Genomic DNA, 24,842 nt, shown 5'->3' with positions numbered 1-24,842 from the left:
TAATACATAAAATAAAACCATTCTCTTCATTGGAAGCACTAAAATTTAAGGTAAAATTTAAATATTTTAGACACATAATGTGAAGACAAAAATCATTGGGAAATGCACTGATCATTGGAAAAATGGAGTGGGGTGGGGTGAAAAAAACATGCGGCTTGATATTATCATTGATGACACAAACGAATTTATGAGTACTCGGTTATTGATAGATGACTTAGAGACTTGAAGCATCAGAAATTATTGAACAGCAATAAGGAAGAAGACTATCAAAGTGCATCATGAGACAAGGGGGAGATGTTGATCCAAGAGATTTTAAATTGTTTATAGCATGCCTAGATGGTTAAGAGTCAACAATGATTTGACGACAACTACTTAATTTACTGCAATAAAACAACAAAGGATATTGTGGCAATTTAAGGACAAACTTTTTTATTGCTTATAAAGTTTTCAGGATATTAATCACTTTTACCCAATTCATGTAACATACAACATTTCAGAAAGAAGTATTATATATTCATTAATTTAGGATGGACAAGGGAAATATTAGCTCATAACGTAATGCAATACAGGAACTGCAAGCAATGAAAATTGACAGTCATTAAGAAATCAGTGGTTGATCATGATAAATATGTTCTTAATAAGTTGTTTTAAAAGTTTTTCTTAATATTCAGTCAAAATCTTTCTTTCTGACAGTTAAATCCATTATTTCCTCTCTTACACTTTGGAACAATAGAGAAGAGATCATGACATTCTTCTCTAACTATTTCACATACATGAAACATATACTTTTCCCTCCTATACCATTCTTCCCTTCTCAAGGCTAAACACTGCCAATCTGTTTGAATGCTCCTTAAAGTGTGGTGCTCAGAACCAGACTCAAGGGATCTGCTCAATACAGAATAATGCAGCACAATTACTTTTCATTATTAAAAACTACTTTAAAAGCTTCTCTTCATGCAGCTAAATTTTTCATTTGTATTTCTGCAGTCACATCACCCTTCTAATTACATTAAACTGATAATCAACTACTATTCCAAGATCTTTCTCACAAGTACTACTATGTGGAGAATTATCCTATCTTATTCCTATGCATTTTATTTTTGTTTTCTAAGTGCAAGATTTTGCATTTGATTCTGTGGGGTTTCATTCTATTATTTTCAGCTCATTTTGGAAGAACATTTAAAGTGAATATTGAACTACAACCAGATACCCATGAGAAAGAGTTTATTGCACAGGACTGACTTTACACCTGAATGGTTTACCAATATATAGGTGATGAGTAGCATTCTACATTTTTGGTTCTTGGGCTTTGTTGATAGATATTTCCTCTATTTTATTATGGTTTCAAAATGTTCACTAGAATTTTTTTTTCATTGTGTCTTTGATGAGTTTGAAAAGAAATGACTATATGTTATTGTCTGCTATGTTCTAAACTAAAATTCAAAGCAGGCAAATATTCACAATCAAAATTGACAAGATCTTGAGAGATTTCACACAAGAACAAATCTTGCAAAATCTAAACACAGTATCTTATGAATTCTGGAATTTATTGGTAGGTTACTAGAGATCAAAAAAGGACATACAAAATACAAAACAACAGAGTTGGAAGGGACCTTGGAAGTCTTCTAGTCATCATAAATGCACCATCCATGTCTATTGTATTGCTGCTCCACATTCCCAAGTAAGGAGATGCCAGAATAACTTCTCAAGGTACATTTTGTGCATTTGGGAGAAAGTTATTCAGAAAGTCATATAGCTCCTTTTGTTATTCTTCACCATCTGTACCGCCATCTGTACCACCTCAATAGCTCTAAAATGAAGTACTGGAGCATTGTTTCAATAATCCAGCTTATTGTTTATTGTCATCAGTACTCTCCCTTTATCCACCTCACCAAGAGAAGATGTTGCTTTTTATATTATAGATGACTCAATCTTCTGCAAGCTTAAGAGATATGAGATAATAATGCTATTTGATAAGTACCGATAACTGTCTGAATGCAACAGAATGATTCTGTATAAAACCTTAGGTATATTTAAGGTGATCAGACGTCCCGATTTTGGCAGGACAGTCACGATTTCTAACAATTTGTCCCATGTCCCGCAGCATTTTTAAAAAGTCCCGATTTTCTGGCTTCATGTTGAAAGCGCAGTGGATTTGCTTAATAAATCCTAACTGGGGCAAGACAAAATACACTCTGTCTAAGTTAACCCCTCTCTATGTCTCAGTACTTTCATTGAAGATATTAAAATGTTAAAGCAAGAAAACGGAAACCTCCCCCCCCGCCCCTTTTACTTCCTTTTATAAGAAAAGATGAGCCAGTACCATAGAGCTCCAGGAAATACTTTGGCTAGAGAAGTAGTGACTGTTCCTTCCTGGATTTCCTGGAGGGGAGGAGCACGGAGGTTGGAGGTTGGCTCGTGTGGGAAAAATGGTGGCTCCTCATTATTATCAAGGTTTCTTTGAAAAATATTTCACCATTTTAATTTGCTCAGTTCTTTGTATTAACATCTACATCATTCTGGATTGACTTGGAATGCCTGCCTGCTGGTAAGTGAGCCGGGTTTTTTTCCTTTATTTTTTTAATGTATTTAAAAATAATATTTTATTTATTGTGCAGGATTTTTTTAAATAGTTTTATTCTGTGTGGATTCTTTTTTTAAATTGTCTTAGACTGTTTAAAAAAAGATTCTATCCAAAATAAATTGAAATAAACAATTTTTAAAAATTCTATGCACAATACTTTGAAATGTATTGTGTATAGAATTTTTAAAAATAGTTTTACTTCAATTTAGTCTGTGTGGAATAGTTTGAAATGTTTTACTTCAATTTATTCTGTGTGGATTCTTTTTTAAAATTGTCTTAGACTATTAAAAAAAAATTCTATCCAAAATACAAAATACCAGCTGCAGTTATTCACTTAAGAACTGTGGCAAGAAAAGTGGTATAATGGGTTTAGTGACCAATGTTACAATGGCATTGAAAAAAGTGACTGATTACCATTTTTCACACTTAGCGACCATTTTCACACTTAGCGACTGTTGCAGCATCCTCATGGTCACGTGATCAAAATTTTGATGTTTGGCAACAGCTACAATTTATATTTGTAAATTGTAGTTATGTTGAAATAAAAAAATATTACAATACTATTTTTGTGTTGTATGAAAATTTTTGTTGCTCCGTATAAAAATTTTAATCAACCCCCCGCCCCTCCATCAAAGGTGTCCCTCTTTACCAATCTGGAAATCTGGTCACCTGCAACCACTGAAAAATCCATTTGGAATTCTGTTTGCCACCACCACCACCATCCCTTTCTCCCTTTCTCTCTCTCTCTCTCTCTCTCTCTCTCTCTCTCTCTCTCTCTCTCTCACACACACACACACACACACACACACACACACACACAGGTGTGTGTGTGTGTGTGTGTTTGTTTGTGTATGTGTGTAACTAGATAGCTTTTAACTGCAAGGAATTTCCTACATAGCTGAATTCTTTTTATTCATAAAATAAACTTCTCAACAGTGAAGAATTTTAGGGATGCCAGATACTACCAGGTTCTGTTGAACAGTTTATTCAGAGAATAATTCACAGCAGGAAAGTATACAATGGAATAAATGCAGATGGCAGTGTCAGCGCCTGGGGGAATTTTTTTTTTATAATTTTTTTTTGTTACATAAACAACACATACCCACAACAGTGGGGGGGGAAGTCAAAACAAAAAAGAACAAAAAACAAAACAAAGAAAAAAACAACAACACAAGTATATGTTATAAAAAAGTATATCAGCTGGTTACAACAAGTTTTTGTGCATCTCTTCCATTAATTCATATTAATTCAAATATCTTAACTCAAATGTTTACCATATTAACATCATCATACCTCCACTTTTAGTTGACTACAGTTGTTTAAACATCCTTCATCCTTAACTATACCAAAAATTTAATCCATAACCACATGCTGGCATTTCATTTACTTGTTTATAAAATCCTCCATTAACATCAAATCCTCATATCCTGTTTTAGCTAAACATCCATAATATTTAATACCAAAAATTTCATCCTCCATGTATATAATTTATTATCATTCTCCTTTCTTTATTTAATTATATCGTATATCATAGCATTTTCCCCATATTAGTTAAGATTTAACTGTATAGTTTTATTTTATTTTTTATAATGATTATTATTGTTATTAATGATCTTATATATAGTCCAAATACATTTCTAACCTTCCCTTCTCATATCCAATTATTACCCATCATATCAACTCAACATCATATACATTACTATCATTATCAATTTTTATTCATCTATACCTATTGCAAATGAATTCAACTAAGTTTAGCTAATTTTAAGTTATACTCCTCCATTAACATTAATTCCTCATATCCTGTTTTAGCTAAACATCCATAATATTTAATACCAAAGATTTCTAATTTATATAATTTATTATCATTCTCCTTTAATTATTATTGTGATTAATAACCTTTATATATAATCCAAAGTTATTTCTAACCTTCCCTTCTCATATCCAATTATTATTTATCATAGCAACTCAACATTATATACATTACTATCATTATCAATTATTATTCAACTATATCTATTATAAATGAGTTTAACTAGGTTTAGCTAGTTTTAAATTATACTCTTCCATCTATCAGCCTGTGTCTCTCCAGTAACAGAACCACCTTAAATTTGTTGCCATTCGTGGGTCCAGTTCTCCAAACATCTTTATGAGCAAGTCCATACAAAAAAATCTTCGCACCTTTTTGCTTATGGTGCCTCTCATATAATGCTGCCGCCCTCCTTTTATTTCCTTTATCAGCTTGTCCTTAATTCTCAGTGGTGGTATCAAAAGTTTTGCAGATGGTATTTCATAAAGTATAAATTCTTTAATGCTTCTCACTCCTCCTGCACCATGTCTTTCGAAGTAAATCTTCTGTGTTGCTGCTCCCCCTTCAGACATTCCATCTTTTTCTCCCTCAAAGGTAAACCAGTTGCCCCGAATATCAGCAAGTTGAGAATCTTTATCTCTGACATCCTTAGCTTGTATTTAAGGAACATTCTCAATTTTTCCCTCATATTTTGTTGCTAAAAACACCAAATAATCAAGTTTTCTCTCAATTCTAGCCTGTGTAGCAGATAATTTCTGTAGCGCTGAAAAAATCATTTGAATAGAGGCTTGAATAGACGCCATGTTTATACGCAGTTAGTATTTTTTCTTGAGAGCTCTGAAGTATTTTGCAAATAAGAGCAGGCTGGAGGCTATGCAATCTTATCAGATCTTAGACCAATACAGCCAAGCAATAAAAGTGTCAAGTTGTAAACAACCAAATTATAGTAAATTGGTTTACAGCCCGCTTGCAGAAGATCAGAGGAGATATTGGAGCAATCTATCCTTTGTCCGTGTGAATAACATTTAAAACATTTAAAAAGTAGAATAACCACCGTCCAGAAACCAATAAAAAAATCAGGATCGCCGCTAAATTCTTCTGTTCATTAATTTAAATTAGCTTGAATTTTTAGGCAGACTGTTTATCTCTGAGTAATAAAATAATCTTACCAGTTGAAAACACTTTCGTCATTCTTTGGGGCTGCCTGCAGTTTCAATTAGCCTTATGGCTAATCTGGAAGTCACTGGCAAAGGAGGTTATTTTCCAATTCCCCAGAGACTTTGCGTCTCTGGGACCACTGGATCTCCTCCTACCTTTCACTGTCTCTCCGGGACAGCTTGGGTCCAAAAAGGGACCGTCCAAATGCTTCAGAATAGAGGAATTTCAGGAATAGCCTGAAAGCTTGTCTTCTCACTGCTAAGCCCCGCCTTCTTCCCCTGGGGGAATTTTGAAGTACTTTATATTCCATTAACTGATTTTTTATTTTAGCAGCTTTGTGGAAAACAAGAATGGGGAGGGAGGGTTGAGATGAATATGTGCGTTAGAATAATCCCAGGTTGGGAATAATGTAAGAAGACAATCAGACTGAGAAAGTGACTCAGAATGTTTCCGAGTCTAGCAATCAACATCACCGTCCACATTTATTTATTTATTTATTTATTTATTTATTTATTTATTTATTTATTTATTTATTTATTTTGTCAAACATGTAAAAGATAACAGCTTATACGGTAAGTATAAACATAAATATGAACAGTAAATGGGTACGAATAAATGGAGACAGTAGGACAGGGATGGTCTTTGAACAGTGAACGCATACTTAAATGTGAGGTGCGTGTAAGCACGCTCTCCCTATGAAAAATCTTAAAAAAACACCCCAGAAATTTAGTCGAGCTATAAACGGACAACCTAATTTCTCTGGAAAAAGAAAAAAAGATGTTCTTGCAATTGATAATGCAATGCAACATAGTTGTGTGGGTGTAGCTGCGTTTAGCTTTTAAATAAATGAAAATGCTCTGCCACTTTCAATGACTCCGATCAGGCTGAGGACATCAGCCCCTTATGCTGGCGGAAGTTGTGGTTTTATTTCTCTATTTACATGGAAAAGTGAAAGCCGAGCGTAGGTCGAGCACAACAACGACGCGTACTTTAAACTTAAACCTTCCGAAGCTCCTTCTGTGTTACCCTGCAAATGCAAAGTGGACGGTAACGATGGAAACTACGGACGCATTCTTTTCTTTTTTTTAACCTTCCTGCAACTTTGCATTGTTGCCTGCCGGCAGAAGAGGGGGCAAGCACCTTGGCGCCCAGGTGCCGTCCAAGTCTTCCCTGTTTCCTATGGGCAATTCTCTTTCTTTCTCTTGGGCAATATTAAACGCCATGTTTAAAAATCCATGTCCAAAATCACCCCGGAAGTGGGGCACTGTGGGTGGATCTACTACACCCCAGAAGTCTACGCCTCCGCTCGCGTTGCTTTCATCTCCCTCAAGCGGGGAACACTTGAGCGGCGCCGAACAGCACGCGGACTTTTTCGCTCGCGCTCCGCTTCCCCAGCTCGACGCCTGCTGACGGCGCGCGCGCACACGCCCTGAACCGCGAACGAAGCGCGCGCCCGTCGTTTTTAGCCGCCCGCTTTCGTTCGGCGCTCAGGCCTTAACTGGGGAGTGGGTGTGTGTGTGGAAGAAGACACACAACATGGCGCTCGTGCCCGGGCAGGTGCTGCGGGTCGCCATCCTCCTCTCCTATTTTTCCATCCTGTGCAATTACAAAGCCATTGACATGCCAGCGCACCAGACCTATGGAGGCAGCTGGAAATTTCTGACCTTCATTAACCTGGTAAGTCACCTTGTAAGTCCCGCCACCGCCTCTTCTTCCTCGGGATGTGAAGGATGCGATCCCGTATCCCGGACAAGGAGAGTGGCTGCGTTCACCCGGCTAAAAATTTTGCCCCGGGGACGAGGCCTCTTTTGCGCGGAAGGACTGGTGACGGGCAGCGCTTTCAAGGGGACGCCAGAAGGGGAGGTGCTGTGTGAAGGAAGACGCTGTTCATTCGCACCGTCGTTTTTAAAGGAAGAAGAAAAAGGCACCGCGGTCGCAACGCTGTCATTTGGAGATGCCTGTTTATTGACTACGCACATGACCAAGTGCTAGGGAAGAGAGTGAAATATATTAGGATTATTGGCTCCCCCACACATAGAAATAGAGATACGAGGCACTTCTCCAGAAATGATATCTGCAACTCTGTAAGGAGAAAGAGAATTATAGGTAGCTGCTGAGAGGATAGCAACCCCAATGAATGACATTATTGTACATTAGGAAAAGGAGAAACCAGAAAATCCAATTGTCTCTTGAAAAAAACGCCTTTGAGGTATTGTGCATTTCGTATATCACAAGCAAAGTGCTTTCCAAGAAGCAGTTCATCAATTTAAAAAGGTTGGCTAGTTTCTTTTCTTTAGAATTGCCTCATATTTCGTGACCATCCAAATTAAAATGTCACTTACATCTAACTATGTTTGATTATTATTTTATTATATTATTATATTATTATTAATGCAAAGTCACAGTTTACCAGTTCTTTAGCTGGTGTTGGCTTTCCCGCGCATCAGTTCTTCCCAAGGACCTAGGATGTCTCTTTCTAAGGACCTAGGACGTTGTAATGGCATAATATATGTGTGAATCCAAGCAACGTGGCCTCTTGCAGTTGACAATTGGAAACTTCGTTCATAGTGCAAGTTTTCTAAGTGCTGGGTAAGATTTTTTTTGTTACGGCACCCAGTGTACCCATTTATTACTAGCCGAAGCTTTCTCCTAGTAAGGTAAAGGTAAAGGTTCCCCTTGCAAATATGTGCTAGTTGTTCCTGACTCTAGGGAGTGGTGCTCATCTCCGTTTCAAAGCTGAAGAGCCAGCGCTGTCCGAAGACCTCTGTGGTCATGTGGTCGGCATGACTAAATGCCGAAGTGCACAGAATGCTGTTACCTTCCCACCAAAGGTGATCCCTATTTTTCTACTTGCATTTTTATGTGCTTTCGAACTGCTAGGTTGGCAGAAACTGGGACAAGTAACGAGTTCACGGTGCTAGGGATTTGAACCACCAAACTGCTGACCTTTCTGATTGACAAGCTCAGCGTTTTAGCCACTGAGCCACTGTGTCGCTTTTTCTCCTACTAGGAACACATAAAAATATTATTCCAGCCACACTAAAGTACTTGAACTATTATTTATCCTGCCATAGTTAGCTCTGCTCATTTTGGAAGAACTACCTGAAATTTTAAAGAATCTTGCCTCATTTTGTAGTCTAAAGGTTGAATTTGAGTTGCCCACAACTGCCCATAGCTGTCACTGCATATTTACATTGCAAAAGAGTTGTTGGATAATTGTAGGTTGCAGACAGCTGCAGATGGGCTGACGCAAACACTTCCCAAATCCCAACTGCACGTTGTGCAAAGGTGCACTTCCTGCATGCTGGTTGGTTGATCGACTTCCTGTTTTGTGCTTTGCTGTTAGGGTGCCCCCTAGTCAGAACATTACATTTTAGAAATAGAAATGGAACACCTATATAACCATCCCCAAACAACAAATGCATATTTTTCCTTATGTGTAGTGCTGGAGAATTCTGCTAGAGGGTTAAAATTGTGAGAGTAGGAAGTTTTTGTTCATTTTTTTTTACTGTATGAGAGCAAGATACCATCTTCCAGTTTAGAAGGTCCCACTAAAATTAAGTGTCTTTCCCCTAAAGATCTGAGAATCAGAAGTCATAACAGGGATTCATGACTTTTCTTGATAGATTTAAAAGTGACAAGTATAACTCCAGTGTTTTAGTCTGCCTCCTCAAATGATCTATCTCCAATCTTGGGTATAGTAGGATTGAATATGGGTATAAATAAAAAAGCAAAGAATTGACCCAAAGTTCAATATTAAAATTAAGCTCTATCTTTTGCATCACAGAGACTCAAGGTTTGGGTAGTTGATCTACAGTGATATTTAAAAGTTTGAATTTTCAATCTTTATGCAAAAATATGACCAAATCTTGTTTGAATCGGTTTTTGAAGGTTTTTATTTCAGTTATTTATTTGTAACTATTTATTGTTTTCTATTTTTAAGTGTGTGAGTTGCCCAGAGTCATATATGTGAGTTGGCCAGCTTATATAAATAAAATGGATAAATAAACAAATAAATCCCTTTCTCAGCATTATGTCTATCTTTTCAAGAATGGGAAAAAAAACTTCCAGGTGACCAGGATGGCCTTGTATTGATGTCATATCTTCTTTTCAATTATTTGAGGTTAGACATAATATAGTCTCTTGCTGAGAAAGTGATCCATGTTAAATTGTGTTAAATTGTTTAGAAAAAAGGCGGAAAATAACTACATGTCATAAATATAACTTTTTGCTTTCTCAATTGGTGACAGCACATATTTGACCTTGTCTAGGCTTGGAGGCTAAGTAGTATCGAGACTAGCTGATATTTAGGCGACCTACAGATAGTATCAGAGCTGTGGGTAGAGTGGAAATCAAAAATACATCCCAGTAGAAAGTTATGGCAAATCACTTCCAAATCATTACAGATAAAATTACATGAATCTCTCAATGAAGTCACAGGGAGTCAAGCCAGATCAGAGGAAACTTTATTGTACCTTATTTTTTAATATTCTAACAATACATTGGAAGCCTTCATAAATGCTTAGGGCACAAAACAAATGCATGATGAAGGAAGTATCAGACTGGGCTTTTCTGTAGAGTTTAATGTCCAATAAATTGTATTCTTTGATGGAATAATGTTTCCCAACAGGATAGACCAATTTTACATACTTTTTCAAAGAAGTGTAAATTGTATTGACCAATAAATGTAGGTTGGAATTATTCTTAACTTTTAGTGATTGTCTGGAAAAGCCCTTGCAGTTCTCTTAGCACAATTTTTGAAAGGGTTTGTCATTGCCGCTTCCTAGAGGTGAAAGAAAATGAATGGCCCAACTATTCTATATTATCACTGTTATTAATTAATATTCTTATGATCAATTACAATACTTTGTTTTCCATATATATATGTAGATATTTAAGTTGATGATAATTTACAAAATAGTACTAATAAGATTGCTACTAGATGGTGGGAATATACTATATATTATATCACTTAATTCCCTTTCCAGTTTATTTATCTTTCTTTTCTCAGAGATAATTCTTCCTCTGTCTTTTTGGTTTCTTGAGACCTCCATATTCTCTGGCCTATTGCACTCAAAAACAGGGAGGGGATTCTTGTGGGGATAATAGGAGGAGAAAGGTGCATTGGACCTGTTTGTCACCTTTAGTTATTTTTAAAAATAATAAAGGCAGGCTATAAACAGACAAACAAACCTGAAGTTTGTTAAGGAGAAGTACAGTATTATCTATGCAAAAATGCTTGCATTTTTAAAAAACTGGATTGAGAGTCATTTGGGTTCATGTTTCATGTCGTTCTGCATTAAGTTTGCCTCTGTATGTAGATTTGTTTCTAAAGCTATAAAAAAGACCAAATGATTTTTTTTCTAGGATTTCCTCATGGAAACTTCAGTTTAGTTTGTTTTTAAATTGAATCATTTTAATAGTATTGTATACTTTTCCTATTCAGTTCTATTCATTCTGATATTATAGAATTGGGGACATAGATGAATTTTGTCAGAAGAGTCCAAATTATTTAGTACTGTATTTTGCATTTTTTTCCAGTTTGGCTAATTAAATATATACATAAAAATTATTTCTGGATGATATACAAAGTATGGATCTAAAATTCAGAGATAACAAAAACAAAAATTAAATGTATTTGATGGACAAAAATAATAAATTTAAAGCACTTCAAAGAGAAATCTTGCTGGAAACAGTATTTTCAAAAATTACTGGATTAATTAGGGATGAACAGTCAAAGCTTATGTCACAGAGGTATCCTAATAGGGCAAGATCTTGCCTTCATCTTACTTAATTAGGAAAGCCACTTTGCTTTAGACCATGTGATATATTGTACATATTTTAGAATTTTCACATAAATAATTTGTCTGCTACTTATCAGAGAAAGACTTCTCTAAATCATTCTCTTTTGGTTGAGTGAACTATTTATTTTAAAACATGATAGAGTTTTTATGATATTGTCAACTTAATCCATAAGTACAACTTAGTACAAATATCTGCAATAAATGTTTCTTTCCTTGCTCAACAAGGAAAGTTGCTTACCTAGCTTCTAGTATTAATAGATGTTTGACAGATGGCCAATGTCCTAGGATATATCACTAATCACAACTCTAATATTGTGTGTAATATAAAATATATTTAATTCAAAATAATTGTATATGCTGAATAGGAATCAAGCAAAATTAAACTTGAGAAAAGATAATGTGAAATGTGATCTTCATGTGTCTTGTAAACAGGACATGGAAAGTAATAAGGACAGATTTTATACAGACAATTCGGAAGAAACAGCAGCTAGCATATAATTTAGAGCTTTTTAAAATAAAAGGTGATGGTTGCTTATGTACATGTCAAGGTGATTTTTATGGTTTTTTTCATATATGGCAAAAGTGCAAATATGTTGTTGACAGTGGGGACCAGAAATAAAACATTGGTGCATCAAGAGAGAAAAACAACCACAGCAACAGACATTATTCTTTCACAATGATGCCAGACTGCCCCTTGTCCTCAGAATTGGCATTAATACCATAATTGAAGAGGAAGAGTTCAGGATAAATGCACATATCCTGTCTACTCTTCCATGCTTGCTAAGCAGCCCTTTCATCACTGTATAAAGAAATGCACTCACACTTGGTAGAGCAGAAAATGAGACTAATACATTTTCATTGCATGTTAAGAAACAGTGTTTGATTATTAAGCCAGGCTTACTGTGGACAGTAAAGACTACAGTTCCTCCTATTTTTTATGAAGCAAGGCTTCAGAGTAAGCCTGCACAATATCTAGACTGAGCATTTTAAAAAGCTCAATAAATTCACTGCTGCCAAATGTCACCATCACCAGGCAGGATCTGCAGCTAAAATTGATATTATTGAGACTGAAACATTCATGTTTCAATGTTTATGTTTCTAATGCAGGTTGTTCAAGCAGTCTTTTTTGGGATCTGTGTACTGACTGACCTTTCCAGCCTTCTGACTAAAGGGAATGACAGCCAAGAACAAGAAAGGCAACTAAGAAAACTCATCTCCCTCCGTGACTGGATGATGGCTGTCTTAGCTTTCCCCATTGGGGTTGTAAGTACCGTGGAAAGAAAGGAATTTCCTTCTAATTTAGAGTATACCACCCTTAGTTTTTAATCTCTTTTTAAAATGTCAGTTATTTAAAGGAAAGCTCATAGTCACCAGTGCAATTTTATAGACTAAAATGTGCCATTTATTTACTGCATTTATAAGTAATTCTATTTATTCATTCAGTGTAATTATATTAACAAAAATGTTTAGTATATAAATTCAGTGGGCAATATAGGACTGCTATATAGAAAAATAAACTGTATTTCCCAGCTTTAAATGTATAATTTATCTCTATATGCCTCCAAATTCATATGTAGGGATACTTGTAATATAAAAATAATGATTAAAACAATTGAAAGTACTGATAATTTAAAGTGCATTTGTAAGAGAAACAAAACAGCAAAATAGCATACAGTACTTAAAAGTTTGTGAATTGTTTTTAATTTTCAAAATTTCAGCATCATAATCTAAAACATGATCTGTTCTTTGTGCAAGACCTACAACTAAAGAGGATGTAATTAAACAAATGAGTCAAAACCATTAAACTTATTCATTTATTCTTTGAGGGAAATTATCCAAAGCTACATATTTATGTGTGGCAAAAGTATGTGAACTTTTGCTTTCAGTTACTAGTGTGCTCTCCTGCAGCTAAACATTTCTGTTTACTGTTAATCAGTCCTGTGCATTGGCTTGGAGGAATTCTAGTCCATTCCTCCTTACATATAGCAGCTTTAACTTCAGGATGTTGGTGAGCTTCCTCACATGAATTGCCGCCTTCAGGTCAGTTCTAGGTTTAAAGTCAGAATTTTGACTTGGCCTTTCCAAAATATTTATTTCTTCTATTTCAATCATTCTTTGGTTGTAAAACTTACCTATTTAAGGTTGTTGTCTTGCTGCATGACCCACTTTCAGCTTCAGTTCATACCAAATACCCTGACATTTTCCTGTAGAATTTTCTGGTACAATTCAGAGTTCATGGTTCCCATCCCAATCCATTGATATCTTGTAGTCCTCAAGAGGCAGAAAAGCAGATCCAAACCATGATACTGCCCCCCATCATGTTTCATAGATAGGATAAGGTTCTTATACTGGAATAGTGTTTGCCTTTGTAAGGTGACCATACGTCCCGCTTTTGGCGGGACAGTCACGATTTTTCAAAATTTGTCCCGTGTCCCGCTGCGTGTTCAAAAAGTCCCGGTTTAAAAAGGACACTGGTAAAAAAAAAGTGGAATTGGGGCTGCGGGATGGGGAGGGCAGTGTCTGTGTGTATAATTTGGAAGAGGCGGGGGGGATGGAGGAGATTTCCTTCTCTCCACTACTCTTCTCTTGTCTCCTTCTGTCGGATGGGATTGGGAGTGGGTAGGTGGGGGCGTATGATCCCCTCTTATTTTTTTAATCTATCCTTTTCCTACCTTGTGATCTGCCTACTGGTAAGTGAGCCGGGGTTTTTTCTTTTATTTTTTAATGTATTTTAAAATAATATTTTATTTATTGTGCATAGGATTTTTTAAAATAGTTTTATTCTGTGTGGATTCTTTTTTTAAATTGCTTAGACTATATTTTAAATAGTCAGGAGTCATTGACACTGAATTTGCACTTTTAATAATCAGGAAGCACATACTGAGTTTCTTTGAAAAAAAATCCAATAATTTAAAAATCCAATAATTTGTTTCCTAGTATAATTTGATTGCTTATTCGTAACCTATCGTAAACTATCACTAAGTGTTGTAGCTTATGATTCTTGATGAATGTATTTTTTTCTTTTATGTACACTGAGAGCCTAAGCACCAAAGACAAATTCCTTTTTGTGTTCAATCACACTTGGCTAATAAACTATTCTATTCTATACTACTCTACTCTACTCTACTCTACTCATTTCTATTTCTATTCTAATAAGGAGTTTAGCTTCTCTCTCTTGAAAATGTAAGCTAGCATAAGGCATTATAATGCAAGCTAGCCTTAGCTTTCAAACAGTTCATTTAGTGACCAAAGTTACAATGGCATTGAAAAAAGTGACCATTTTTCACACTTAGCAACCATTTTCACACTTAGCAACCGTTGCAGCATCCTCATGGTCACGCGATCAAAATTTTGATGTTTGGCAACAGATTCGTATTTATGATGATTTCAGTGTCCTGGGGTCATGTAATCGCTTTTTGTGAGCTTTTGACAAAGTCAAATGGGGAAACCAGATTCACTTATGTTACAAACTTATTAGCTGGAGTTATTCACTTAAGAACTGTGGCAAGAAAGGTGGTATAGTGACCAAAGTTACAATGGCATTGAAAAAAGTGACTGATGACCATTTTCACACTTAGCTACCGTTGCAGCATCCCCATGGTCACACAATCAAAATTTTGATGTTTGGCAACAGTTACAATTTATATTTGTAAATTGTAGTTATGTTGAAATAAAAAAAATATTACAATACTATTTTTGCGTTGTATGAAAAATTTTGTTGCTCCGTATAAAATTTTTAATCAAGCCCCCCCCCCCCATCCTCCCGGTCAAAGGTGTCCCTCTTTACCAATCTGAAAATCTGGTCACCTTACCTTTTGTCAAACATAATACTTTTCATTTAGCCAAAACCTTTCTATTTTAGTCTCATATTTCTACAGAACACTCTTCCAGTAACCTTCTGACATATCTTTTGCATCTTGGAGCGGAAGGAGGAAGACGCGACAAGAGGGTAGTAAAACAGCAACCTTTATTCTAGCAGAGTAAACTATGATTAACCTAGCGTGGTTCGCATCAAATATTTATACTCCCGGGTTTGGGCAATGAGCCAATGGGCGTCAAGTCTCTCGGCCAATCAGGGAAGAGATTGAACCGGCTCCGCCCGCAAGCCAGTATTCAACACCCCTCCCCCCCTAGTCAAGTACCCTCACGAAGGGCAAACATAGTCCTGTAGATAGGTGGGACGGCGCCGCTCTCGTCCCGACCTTCGTAACTCCCCAGCAGCTGTCGTCGGGGGGGGGATCGCCAACGGAGGCAAGTCTGTGGCGGAACGATGATCCTGTGATGCGGCCCCGAGAGCTGGCGCTCCATTTGTCTGAGATGGTGTCTCCGCAACAGCCGGAGTATCCGATGATGGACCCGTACCATCTGGTTGGAAAATATGGTCAGAGTCTCGATAAGGGCTTTGGGGGAGAGAATGGCCAAATGAGGCACGTCTGTCCGAAAAGTTCGTATCAGCTTGTCCCCCATTCCCCGAGGACAGGCAGTCCATTGGGGATAAGGGCATCAAGGGTAGCTCGCGCTGAGGGCGAATGTCTGGGGGGGCCGGGCCGTCTGTTTCCGCAGGGAGGCGGCGCCTTAACTGGTCCTGGTGGCGCCTCCATTGCGTTCCGTCGGCCAGACCGGCCCTGAAGGAACAGGGACCAGTCAAAGCTGTAATTGTTGCGGGGACCCACCGTGGGTCCCCTGAAAAGGAACGAGCCCAAACAGGATCCCCTAACTTAAACGTATGGGACGGAAGGGCCCCCAAGTTACTCGGTAAATCCCCTGCATAAAGTGGATGGAGCCTATCTAGGGAGGTTCGCAATCTCCTACCCATCAAGAGCTCCGCAGGACTTTTATTAATTGTTGGACAGGGAGTAGAGTGCTGGCTCAAGAGGTAGGCCGCCACTCTCTCTTGCCAGTCCCCCTGATCCATGCGGCCCAAAGCTTCTTTAGCTGAGCGAACTGCGCGCTCCGCCCTACCGTTACTAGCTGGATGATACGGGGCTGTAGCCGCGTGTCTAATCCCTTGCTCTGCCAAAAATTCTTGGAACATAGTGGAGGTAAACTGGGGCCCGTTGTCTGAAACTATCACATCTGGTAGCCCGTGTGTGGCGAACATCTTACGAAGAGCCCTCACGGTACTCTCTGCCGTAGTGGAGGTCATGATTACCAACTCCACCCACTTAGAGTAAGCATCAACCACTATCATAAAGTTTCGGCTGTGAAAGGGACCGGCAAAATCAATATGTAAACGGGACCATGGGCCTCTAGGAATTTCCCACTCCCGAGGGGCGGCTGTGGGGGGATTCGGCCTAGAATTTTGGCATATTCTACATCGACCAACATAATCTGCGATTTCCGAGTCTAACAGGGGCCACCACACATAACTACGGGCTAAAGCTTTCATTCGCGCTATCCCTGGATGATTTTTATGGAGCGCGGGCAGGATTCGTGCCCGTAGAACTTTGGGGATCACTACCCTATCCCCCCAAACAAGGCAACCCCCGTGAAGGGCAAGTTCGGCCTGTCGTGCCTTAAACGGTCGAAATTCTTCCGCTACCTTTTTTTCGGGCCACCCCCTCAACACCCATGAAGCTACTTGAGACAAAATGGGGTCAGCCTTTGTGCAAGCTGCAACATCCACGGCTGAAACGGGAAGATCGGATTCAGCAATAGACAAAATGGAGAGAGAGGGCACGAGGGCTGTGTCCGTCTGTGGCAAAGGGCAACGACTCAGGGCGTCTGCGTGCCCAAGCTGCTTACCCGGACGGTATACCAGCGCATATGAATACGCCGCCAAAAACTCAGTCCAACGTGTCATGCGGGGGGACAAAATGGGGGGGGTTGGCTTATCGCCCGCCAATAGGCCTAAAAGCGGCTTGTGATCCGTAACAAGGGTAAAATTCCTACCGTAAAGGTAGTCATGAAAACGCTTGATACCGGACACTGCAGCTAGAGCTTCTTTGTCAATTTGGCTATAATTTCGCTCCGTTGATGAGAGCGTCCGGGAGTAGAAGGCTATAGGAGCCTCTGAGCCGTTCGGGAGGGCATGGCTCAGAACCGCCCCTATGCCGTAGGGAGAGGCGTCACACGTTAAAACTAAGGGCATCCAGTCGCTATATTGGATTAGGACTGCTGCCGAGGTTAAAATGTCCTTTATAGCCGCGAACGCCTGCGCTTCACGGCTACCCCATTTCCAGGCCGCTGACCGGTCAAGCAATCGGTGTAACGGTTCAGCTAACGACGCCTTGTGGGGAATAAAAGGGGCATAAAAGTTTAAAAGCCCCAGGAACGCCTGCAATTCCGCCCTCGAGGTGGGTGCAGGAGCGTTTTTTATGGCCGCAACTTTCGAGGGAGTAGGGTGGATGCCTTGTGCATCAATGAGAAATCCCAAAAACTCTACTTGGGGAACAGCAATTTCGCACTTGCTGCGCTTTAACTTCAATCCGGCCTCCCTGAAGCGTGTAAGGACCTCCCGCAATGTTTTTAGGAGTTCCTGGTGGCTAGGGGCTGCAACTAGGACGTCGTCAAAATAAGGAACGACGCCTGGGATCCCATGGAGCAACCGCTCCATGAGGCTCTGAAATATCCCTGGAGCAACCGAAACGCCAAATTGGAGGCGGCGGCAACGGAAAGCCCCACGATGGGTGACAATAGTCTGGGCTGTAGCCGCATTATCGTCTACGGGGAGCTGCTGATAGGCCTGTGCCATATCCAGCTTAGCGAAAATGCGGCCTTGCCCCAAAGAATGAAGTAGATGTTGCACTACAGGCACAGGATATGGATTTGCCTGCAGGGCCAAGTTGATGGTCGACTTATAGTCGGCACATATCCTCACCGATCCGTCGGGTTTGACCGGGAGGACTATAGGGGTTTCCCAAAGGGCATGATCTACGGGCTCTATTACCCCCTGCTCTATAAGCTTATCCAATTCAGCATCTACCTTCGCTTTCAATGCAAGGGGAACCCTACGTGCCTTCAACCTAATGGGCGCGACCTGGGGATCGAGGCAAAGGGAAATGGGGGTGCCCTTATAACAACCTAATTTCCCATCGAACACGTCTGCGAACTCATCCAAAACGCTATCTACGGCTCGGGGAACTATCCTATGCACCCCTTCTATAGTGAGGCCCAAAACGGGGAACCAATCTAACCCCAAGAGAGCGGGCAGGTTATCCTTAACAATTAAAACTGGAAGTTTCCCCTTAAAATCTCCGTATTCCACCCAAATGTGGAATATTCCTGCCGTGGGAATCCCATTTCCCTGGTAATCTAAAAGGGAGACCCCGGCAGGACGCAATTTACTCTGTGGAACCCTAGGGCAAAGGCGGGAAAACAGAGCCCAAGATAAAAGGGAACGGGAAGACCCGGAGTCCACCTCCATTCGGCAAGGCTGACCTTCAAGACGAACGACGGTACTAATTTTACGACCGCCGGCAGGGACGTGGGAAGCCTGATAGACTACACACTCGGCACTAGAGAGCTGGTGGGTTGAATGGCAGTCCTCAGCTCGCCTCGCTGGACGTGGTTGTTGGCGGCGTTGCAATGTCTGACGCTGGTTGCTGGGCTGCGTGAACGATGGAACTGGCAAGAAAACCCGGCAAACCCTGGCGAGATGTCCTTCCCCCCGGCAACGGCGGCAGACAGCAGAACGAAACGGGCAAGATACGCGGCTATGACGGCCGCCGCATCCATGGCAAGGCATGTTTGAAGCTGGCTGAACGGACGTCGGCGGCTGCTGGTGTGGCCTCTGCTTCGGCTGCGTCCTCATCTGTCCGACGGTTTCCTCCTCCTCGTCTTCCATAGTGGAGAGGTCGTCAACGAGGTTCGTTTGATTGGAAGGTCCCGCAGCGGTTTGCATGAAAGGTTTCAGCTGGAGGCGTTCCATGTCGGCCGTGGATTGTTCGGAAAGTTCTGCTGCTCGCGCAGTCTCCACAGCTTGCGCCAAAGTAATTTTATGGTTCCAGAACATACGGCTGCGCAATCGTACGTCGCGGACCCCGCATACAAACTGCTCCACAAGATTCTCCTCTAGGTCTGCAAAGTCGCATTGGGCGGCCACTGTGCGCAATGCCTCGAGGAACTGACTGATAGATTCGCTGGGCTTCTGCACTCGGCGGCGAAAAGTAAACCGACGAGCAATCAAAGAAGATGAGGGGGCGTAATGGTCCCTCAACCTGGACATTAGCTCGTCCCACCCAAGTTTGTAAGCTGGCCTCGGAGCGGCCAAAGCTCTCGCAGAAGCAAACATAGAAGGCTCGCAACAAGACAGGAAAAAGCAGCACTTCTCCTCGTCAGTCTGTGCCCTGTTTTTTGACGCGATTAAATAGCATTCAAAACGCTCCATGAAGCCGTCCCAGGATTCTCCCGCAGACCCAAACGGCGCGAAAGGAGAAAGCACTGTTGCCATTCTGATGCAAAAAGCCAGGAAAAGAGGAAAGAAGAAACAGAGAAGATTTTGTTCGCTGCCGGCGTTCCTGACCTGAAGGTATGGTTTAAACGCGGAGGCAAGCTGGTTTGTTCTTCTCCGTGGTCATGGGAATCTGATCCCACCCTCGTCGCCAGTTTTGCATCTTGGAGCGGAAGGAGGAAGACGCGACAAGAGGGTAGTAAAACAGCAACCTTTATTCTAGCAGAGTAAACTATGATTAACCTAGCGTGGTTCGCATCAAATATTTATACTCCCGGGTTTGGGCAATGAGCCAATGGGCGTCAAGTCTCTCGGCCAATCAGGGAAGAGATTGAACCGGCTCCGCCCGCAAGCCAGTATTCAACAATATCCACATGGTATTTTGCAAACTGTAGACGGGCAGCAGTGTTCTTTTTGGAGAGAAGTAGTTCTCTCCTTACAATTGTTCCATGCACACCATTGTTGTTCACTGTTCTCCTAATGTGTGTGTGTGTGTCTCATGATAATTGGCATTTGCCAGTGTGAGAGGCTTTTAGTTTCTTACATCAGCAGTCCCCAACCTTTCCAAGTTCGCAGCCTAATGAAAGGGGGGCAGAGAGAATGGTTTTGTGTGAGGGACAGGTGCGTGCACACACACAGCTTCATTTGTGCGTGCATGAGTGGGGCTGCTTGTGTGGCCCAATTCTCAATGGGCTGCAACTGCAGCCCAATAAAGGGCCATAGGCCAGGAGATTGGGGACCCCTGTCTTAGATCTTACTCTGGGTTTCTTTGAAGCTCCTAGAGTATTGTTCTTGGTGTGATCTTCTGGGGAGGTAATATTGGTGTTAAATGGCCTCCCTTTGTACATGATCTTCCTGATAGTGAACTGGTGGAGTCAAACTCTTTGGAAATAGTTTTGTAACTTTTTACAGCCTAGTGAGCCTCAATAGGTGTTTCCTCAGAAATGTGACTTCGTTAAAGTCACTTTTCTATATATTTGTACAGTGAAGATCAGACTTGGTTAATGAATAGCCAGAATTCTGTACTTTAAGTAAGGCAAAACTTTCCACACTCATACCTGCTGAACATGCGATTAACTAAAATGCCTGACTCTAATTTCTGCTTAAAATGAAGTCCTAAAAAAAATTCAGGCAGACCGGCAGGGGCTGGCGGAGACTATGGATGGGTGGTAGGGAGCATAAGCAGGTTGGTGAGGGTTGCAAGCAGAGAGGTTGCTGCAGGTTAGTGCATGGTATTAAGGGCAGGCTGGTGGAGTGGGTGCTATGGAGTATGAGATCTCTGGGACTTTGCTTCTGGGAAGCTGGCAGGGGAGGTTATCAATGCTGATCACATGATTGTGGGATGATGCAGCCATGATAAGTGTGAACTGGTTGCCAAATGCCCAAATCCAACTGTTTGTCTATGTGAGTGCTGTGGCATCCAAAACCTTAAGTACTGGTTTAATTACCACTCATTCAGTGCCATCCTAAGTTTGAACAGTCACTGAATTGGGGATAGCTGCATAACTTTGTACATCAATCATCTTTGTATATGTGATATTACCAAGAAATCACTTTGTATCTCAATTTTGTATTTCTTGCACTATCAATTTCATTCATTATGCATATTCAGTAGGCTTTTGTCCATTAAAAGAGTTTTGCTGCAGAAAAAGTCCTTTCCTACTTCCTGAGATGAAGCCATAAAATCTAATAGGTGCAGTTTCTTAAAAAACATATTTTAATAGTATCATTGTAATTTTGGGGCAGTGATGTCTGTGTGAATTTTTAGAAAGCTATGTTAAAAAATTGAACAAATAATGAAAATATAAGTAAAGAATCAATTAAAACCTTGGCAGAATTAAAAAAAGGCTTCAAGAGCAAGGGAGAATATATGAAAACCATGTTCTGTTTTATTACATTTTTCTAGATTCCTAAAGTTGATACATCTTAAGGAATTGTTTTGATCCCGATCTACTTTTTAGTAATTATGTCGATTATCTGTTGGGACACTTAGATTTTTAGGCAATGGAATGACTTTTAAGAAATGTTGAATGGGCAACTTGACTAAAATTAGAATAATTTGCTTAAGCATGCTTTTTTGAACCTACCTGTTTCATTAAAGACGTTCTGGCCACCTGGAGCAGCAGATGGTTGCAACCAATTTTGCATACATTGGCTGACTTTGACAGGACAGATGGAATTTCCTGTCTTTTCCACTTTTACCTCACAGGCAAGGTCAATAAGCTTTCTGTGCTTCAGAAAATATTCAAATACACACCAGCTTTTTAAAATGTTCCATTAATATCAAATTTACTTTTTGAAATCTAGCACTGGAAGTTTCTTTTCTAATGCTTTTGTTTAATATGCCAGTTCATCTTGTTCTTTTAAATAAAATATAATCTTAGATTTTATTGATATACAGAATTAAGAGACATAATCTTGACATGGATGGTGTGATCAAAATCATTCAATTTTTCAGGAAGTCACAAAGAAGCCCCAGGAAAGCATCCAGGGATTTTCAGGGTTAACTGATAGACTGTGGATTTGATTTGCAGAAGAACACTAATTAAAAATAAGATACATTGGAAAATAGCAAGTGGAAGCCATAACTCACTAATGCATACTATTCTGTAGTTTGCCATAAAGCACATAGATGATCCCATCCTTCAATTTTTTTGGATTAATGTTCCAGAATCAAAAGTAGAACCATTCAGACTATTCAGGTGTCATTATGTCTGGCAGAAATCAAGTATTTCAATAAAAAAGATACCAACTGTTAGGCATGTAAGTGATATTGTCATGGTATATCGAATATGCTTTGCTGCCTCACAACTGGTATAACCTGCCATCATTAAAGAAAGAATGAATTCTGCTTTATAGTTCCACGGGCTAATATTAATTAGTAATCTGCTGTATTTTAAAGTTTGTGTTGATATGCCTTCCACATTTGTCATCACCTCCTTAAAGAAGCTCCATCTCTTCCTATGCTCTCATAGTATTGGCTTGATCACAGAAAAATATACTTTTGATTTAAGGATGCAATATTTCAAACACCTAATTTCATAGTATCATAGGGTTACTATTCAAGGTAGGAAAAGGCACCACTTTTTAAAGGAAAGTATGACAAATGTGGTATATGTGCATCTGCATCAGCTCTTAAATAGATTTCTGCCTTAGAGCATAAACTTCCCTAATATAACCAAACATAAGCTAAAACATAAACGAGTCATGCACTGATTCCAGACATTCAAGCAAGGTCACTAGAGAACAGAAGAAGAACAATTGGAGTGTTTTAGAATGACAAAGTCAGACTCTGGATCTAAAGTCCATAGTGTGGAGTCCCAATCTGGGCATCGCTATATCCGGGGGGGGGGGGGTGATTATTTGTGTTTTAGAGGAAGCTACTATAGTCCAAAATATCATTCTAACTTCATACAATACAGATCATAGTACAATAATGAATACAGATAATCCTCAATTTATGACCATTCAAAGTTATGACAACACTGAAAAAAGTCACCATTCATTCAGCAATCATTCAAATTTACTACACCACTGGACAAGGAGACTTACTATCATGTCCCCACAGTCATGTGACAGCGATTCAGATACTTGGCAACTGGCTCACAATTATAAAAGTCGTAGTAGCATCCTGCAGTCACATGATAACCACTTGACATTTTCAGCGCAAACTTCCAGCAAGCAAAGTCAATTGAGAAGCTGGCAGGAGGTTGCAAGTGGAGGTCATGTGATGCCATGCATAGCGGCCATGTGGAATTAGTTTAATAACTGAACAATTGAACTTGCTGCAACGGCAGTTGTCCTTAACTATGGGGTTGCCAGTCCCAATTACCGTTGCTAAGTGAAGACTACCCACATATGTATAAGCTTGCCAACCTAGATTTAAACTACTTTGTACGTTAAAAGCATACACAGCTGAACAGTAGTAACTGGTTGATGGTTGATACTGATAAAATGTAATTCTTACAATAAAAATGTGACTTTATATACCTGAAAATATATTTGTATTCTTTTCTCTTTGCCCCAGTTTGTTGTGCTAATGTTTTGGAGCATCTATATCTATGACAGAGAACTTGTTTACCCCAAACTCCTTGATAATTTTATACCAACTTGGCTGAATCATGGAATGGTAAGTACAAAAACAATGTTGTTTCTTTGAAAGAATATTAAGGAAAAAAATCATTTTTTTTCATCTGTAGATATATGAAGTGTCCATGGATGTCTACAGCATAGTAGCAGAAAAATGGTATTTTTTTAAAGGAGTAACTTTTCTACAACAGCTTATTGTCACTTACTATTAATATCAGAAGGGAATTAATGTTGCCAAAATTAAGGCCACAGGCAAATATGAAATCACAAAGTTATTAGACAGCTGTTAAATATCCCAAGTTTCAAACCTGATTATTTATAAAATATACATAATACATTCATTCCCATTAATGGTATTATTCCAATTTTAGTATATGTGTTGCTGAAATGAGCACAAGTCCCATTAATGGTCACATTAAATAAACAACACATTTAAAAAAAAAACCTTCATTTCCATTTCATGATTTCATGTATTAACTGTCTGAAATGAATATCTTTACTCCATTTTGAAATACTTTTCCGCTGTGTTTTGTTTCTCAATATTAAAAACTATTTAAGTTCTTACTACAAATATTTAAAAATATGTTAACTATTAGCTTCTTACATAAGTATATATTTCTGCATAGTGTCTTAAATTCATAGAGGCATGGAATTCCTTTTTTTTTAACCTTAATTTCCCCCCCAAGAAGTTTCTGTGGTTCAAAATATAAGTACAGGTAGTCCCAACTTACAACCATTCATCTAACAACCATACAGTTATAATGGCACTGAAAAAAGTGACTTACAACTAATCCTCACATTTACAACACTCACAGCATCCCCATGGTCACATGATCAAAATTCAGGCACTTGGCATGTATTTACCATGGTTGTAGCATCCTGGAGTCATTGATCACTATTTACGATCTTAATTAGCTTCTGACAAGCAAAGTCAGTGTGGAGAGGAAACCCAGATTCACTTAACAACTCTGTGATTTGCTTAACAACTCTGGCAAAAATAATAAA

At 39.4% G+C, this 24,842-nt stretch overlaps 1 protein-coding gene across 1 annotated transcript in view; it reads left to right on the top strand.

The window, feature by feature from the left end:
• The first annotated feature begins 6,527 nt into the window (after positions 1-6,527).
• Positions 6,528-24,842, top strand: part of AIG1 (androgen induced 1) — an 85,036-nt gene continuing 66,721 nt past the window's right edge. The window contains exons 1-3 of the mRNA XM_014061562.2: positions 6,528-7,229; positions 12,464-12,619; positions 23,776-23,877. Of these exons, the coding sequence (XP_013917037.2) occupies positions 7,089-7,229; positions 12,464-12,619; positions 23,776-23,877 (399 nt within the window). The 5' untranslated portion in view covers positions 6,528-7,088. The remainder of the gene's footprint in view (positions 7,230-12,463; positions 12,620-23,775; positions 23,878-24,842) is intronic.

This window comes from Thamnophis sirtalis, unplaced genomic scaffold (genome assembly GCF_051295495.1).
Source record: "Thamnophis sirtalis isolate CommonGarterSnake01/CBP01778 unplaced genomic scaffold, rThaSir2_p1.2 scaffold_6, whole genome shotgun sequence".
In the NCBI taxonomy this organism is placed as follows: Eukaryota; Metazoa; Chordata; class Lepidosauria; order Squamata; family Natricidae; genus Thamnophis; species Thamnophis sirtalis.
Note: the sequence above shows the minus strand (reverse complement) of the source record. Positions and strands in the feature narration are given on the sequence as shown.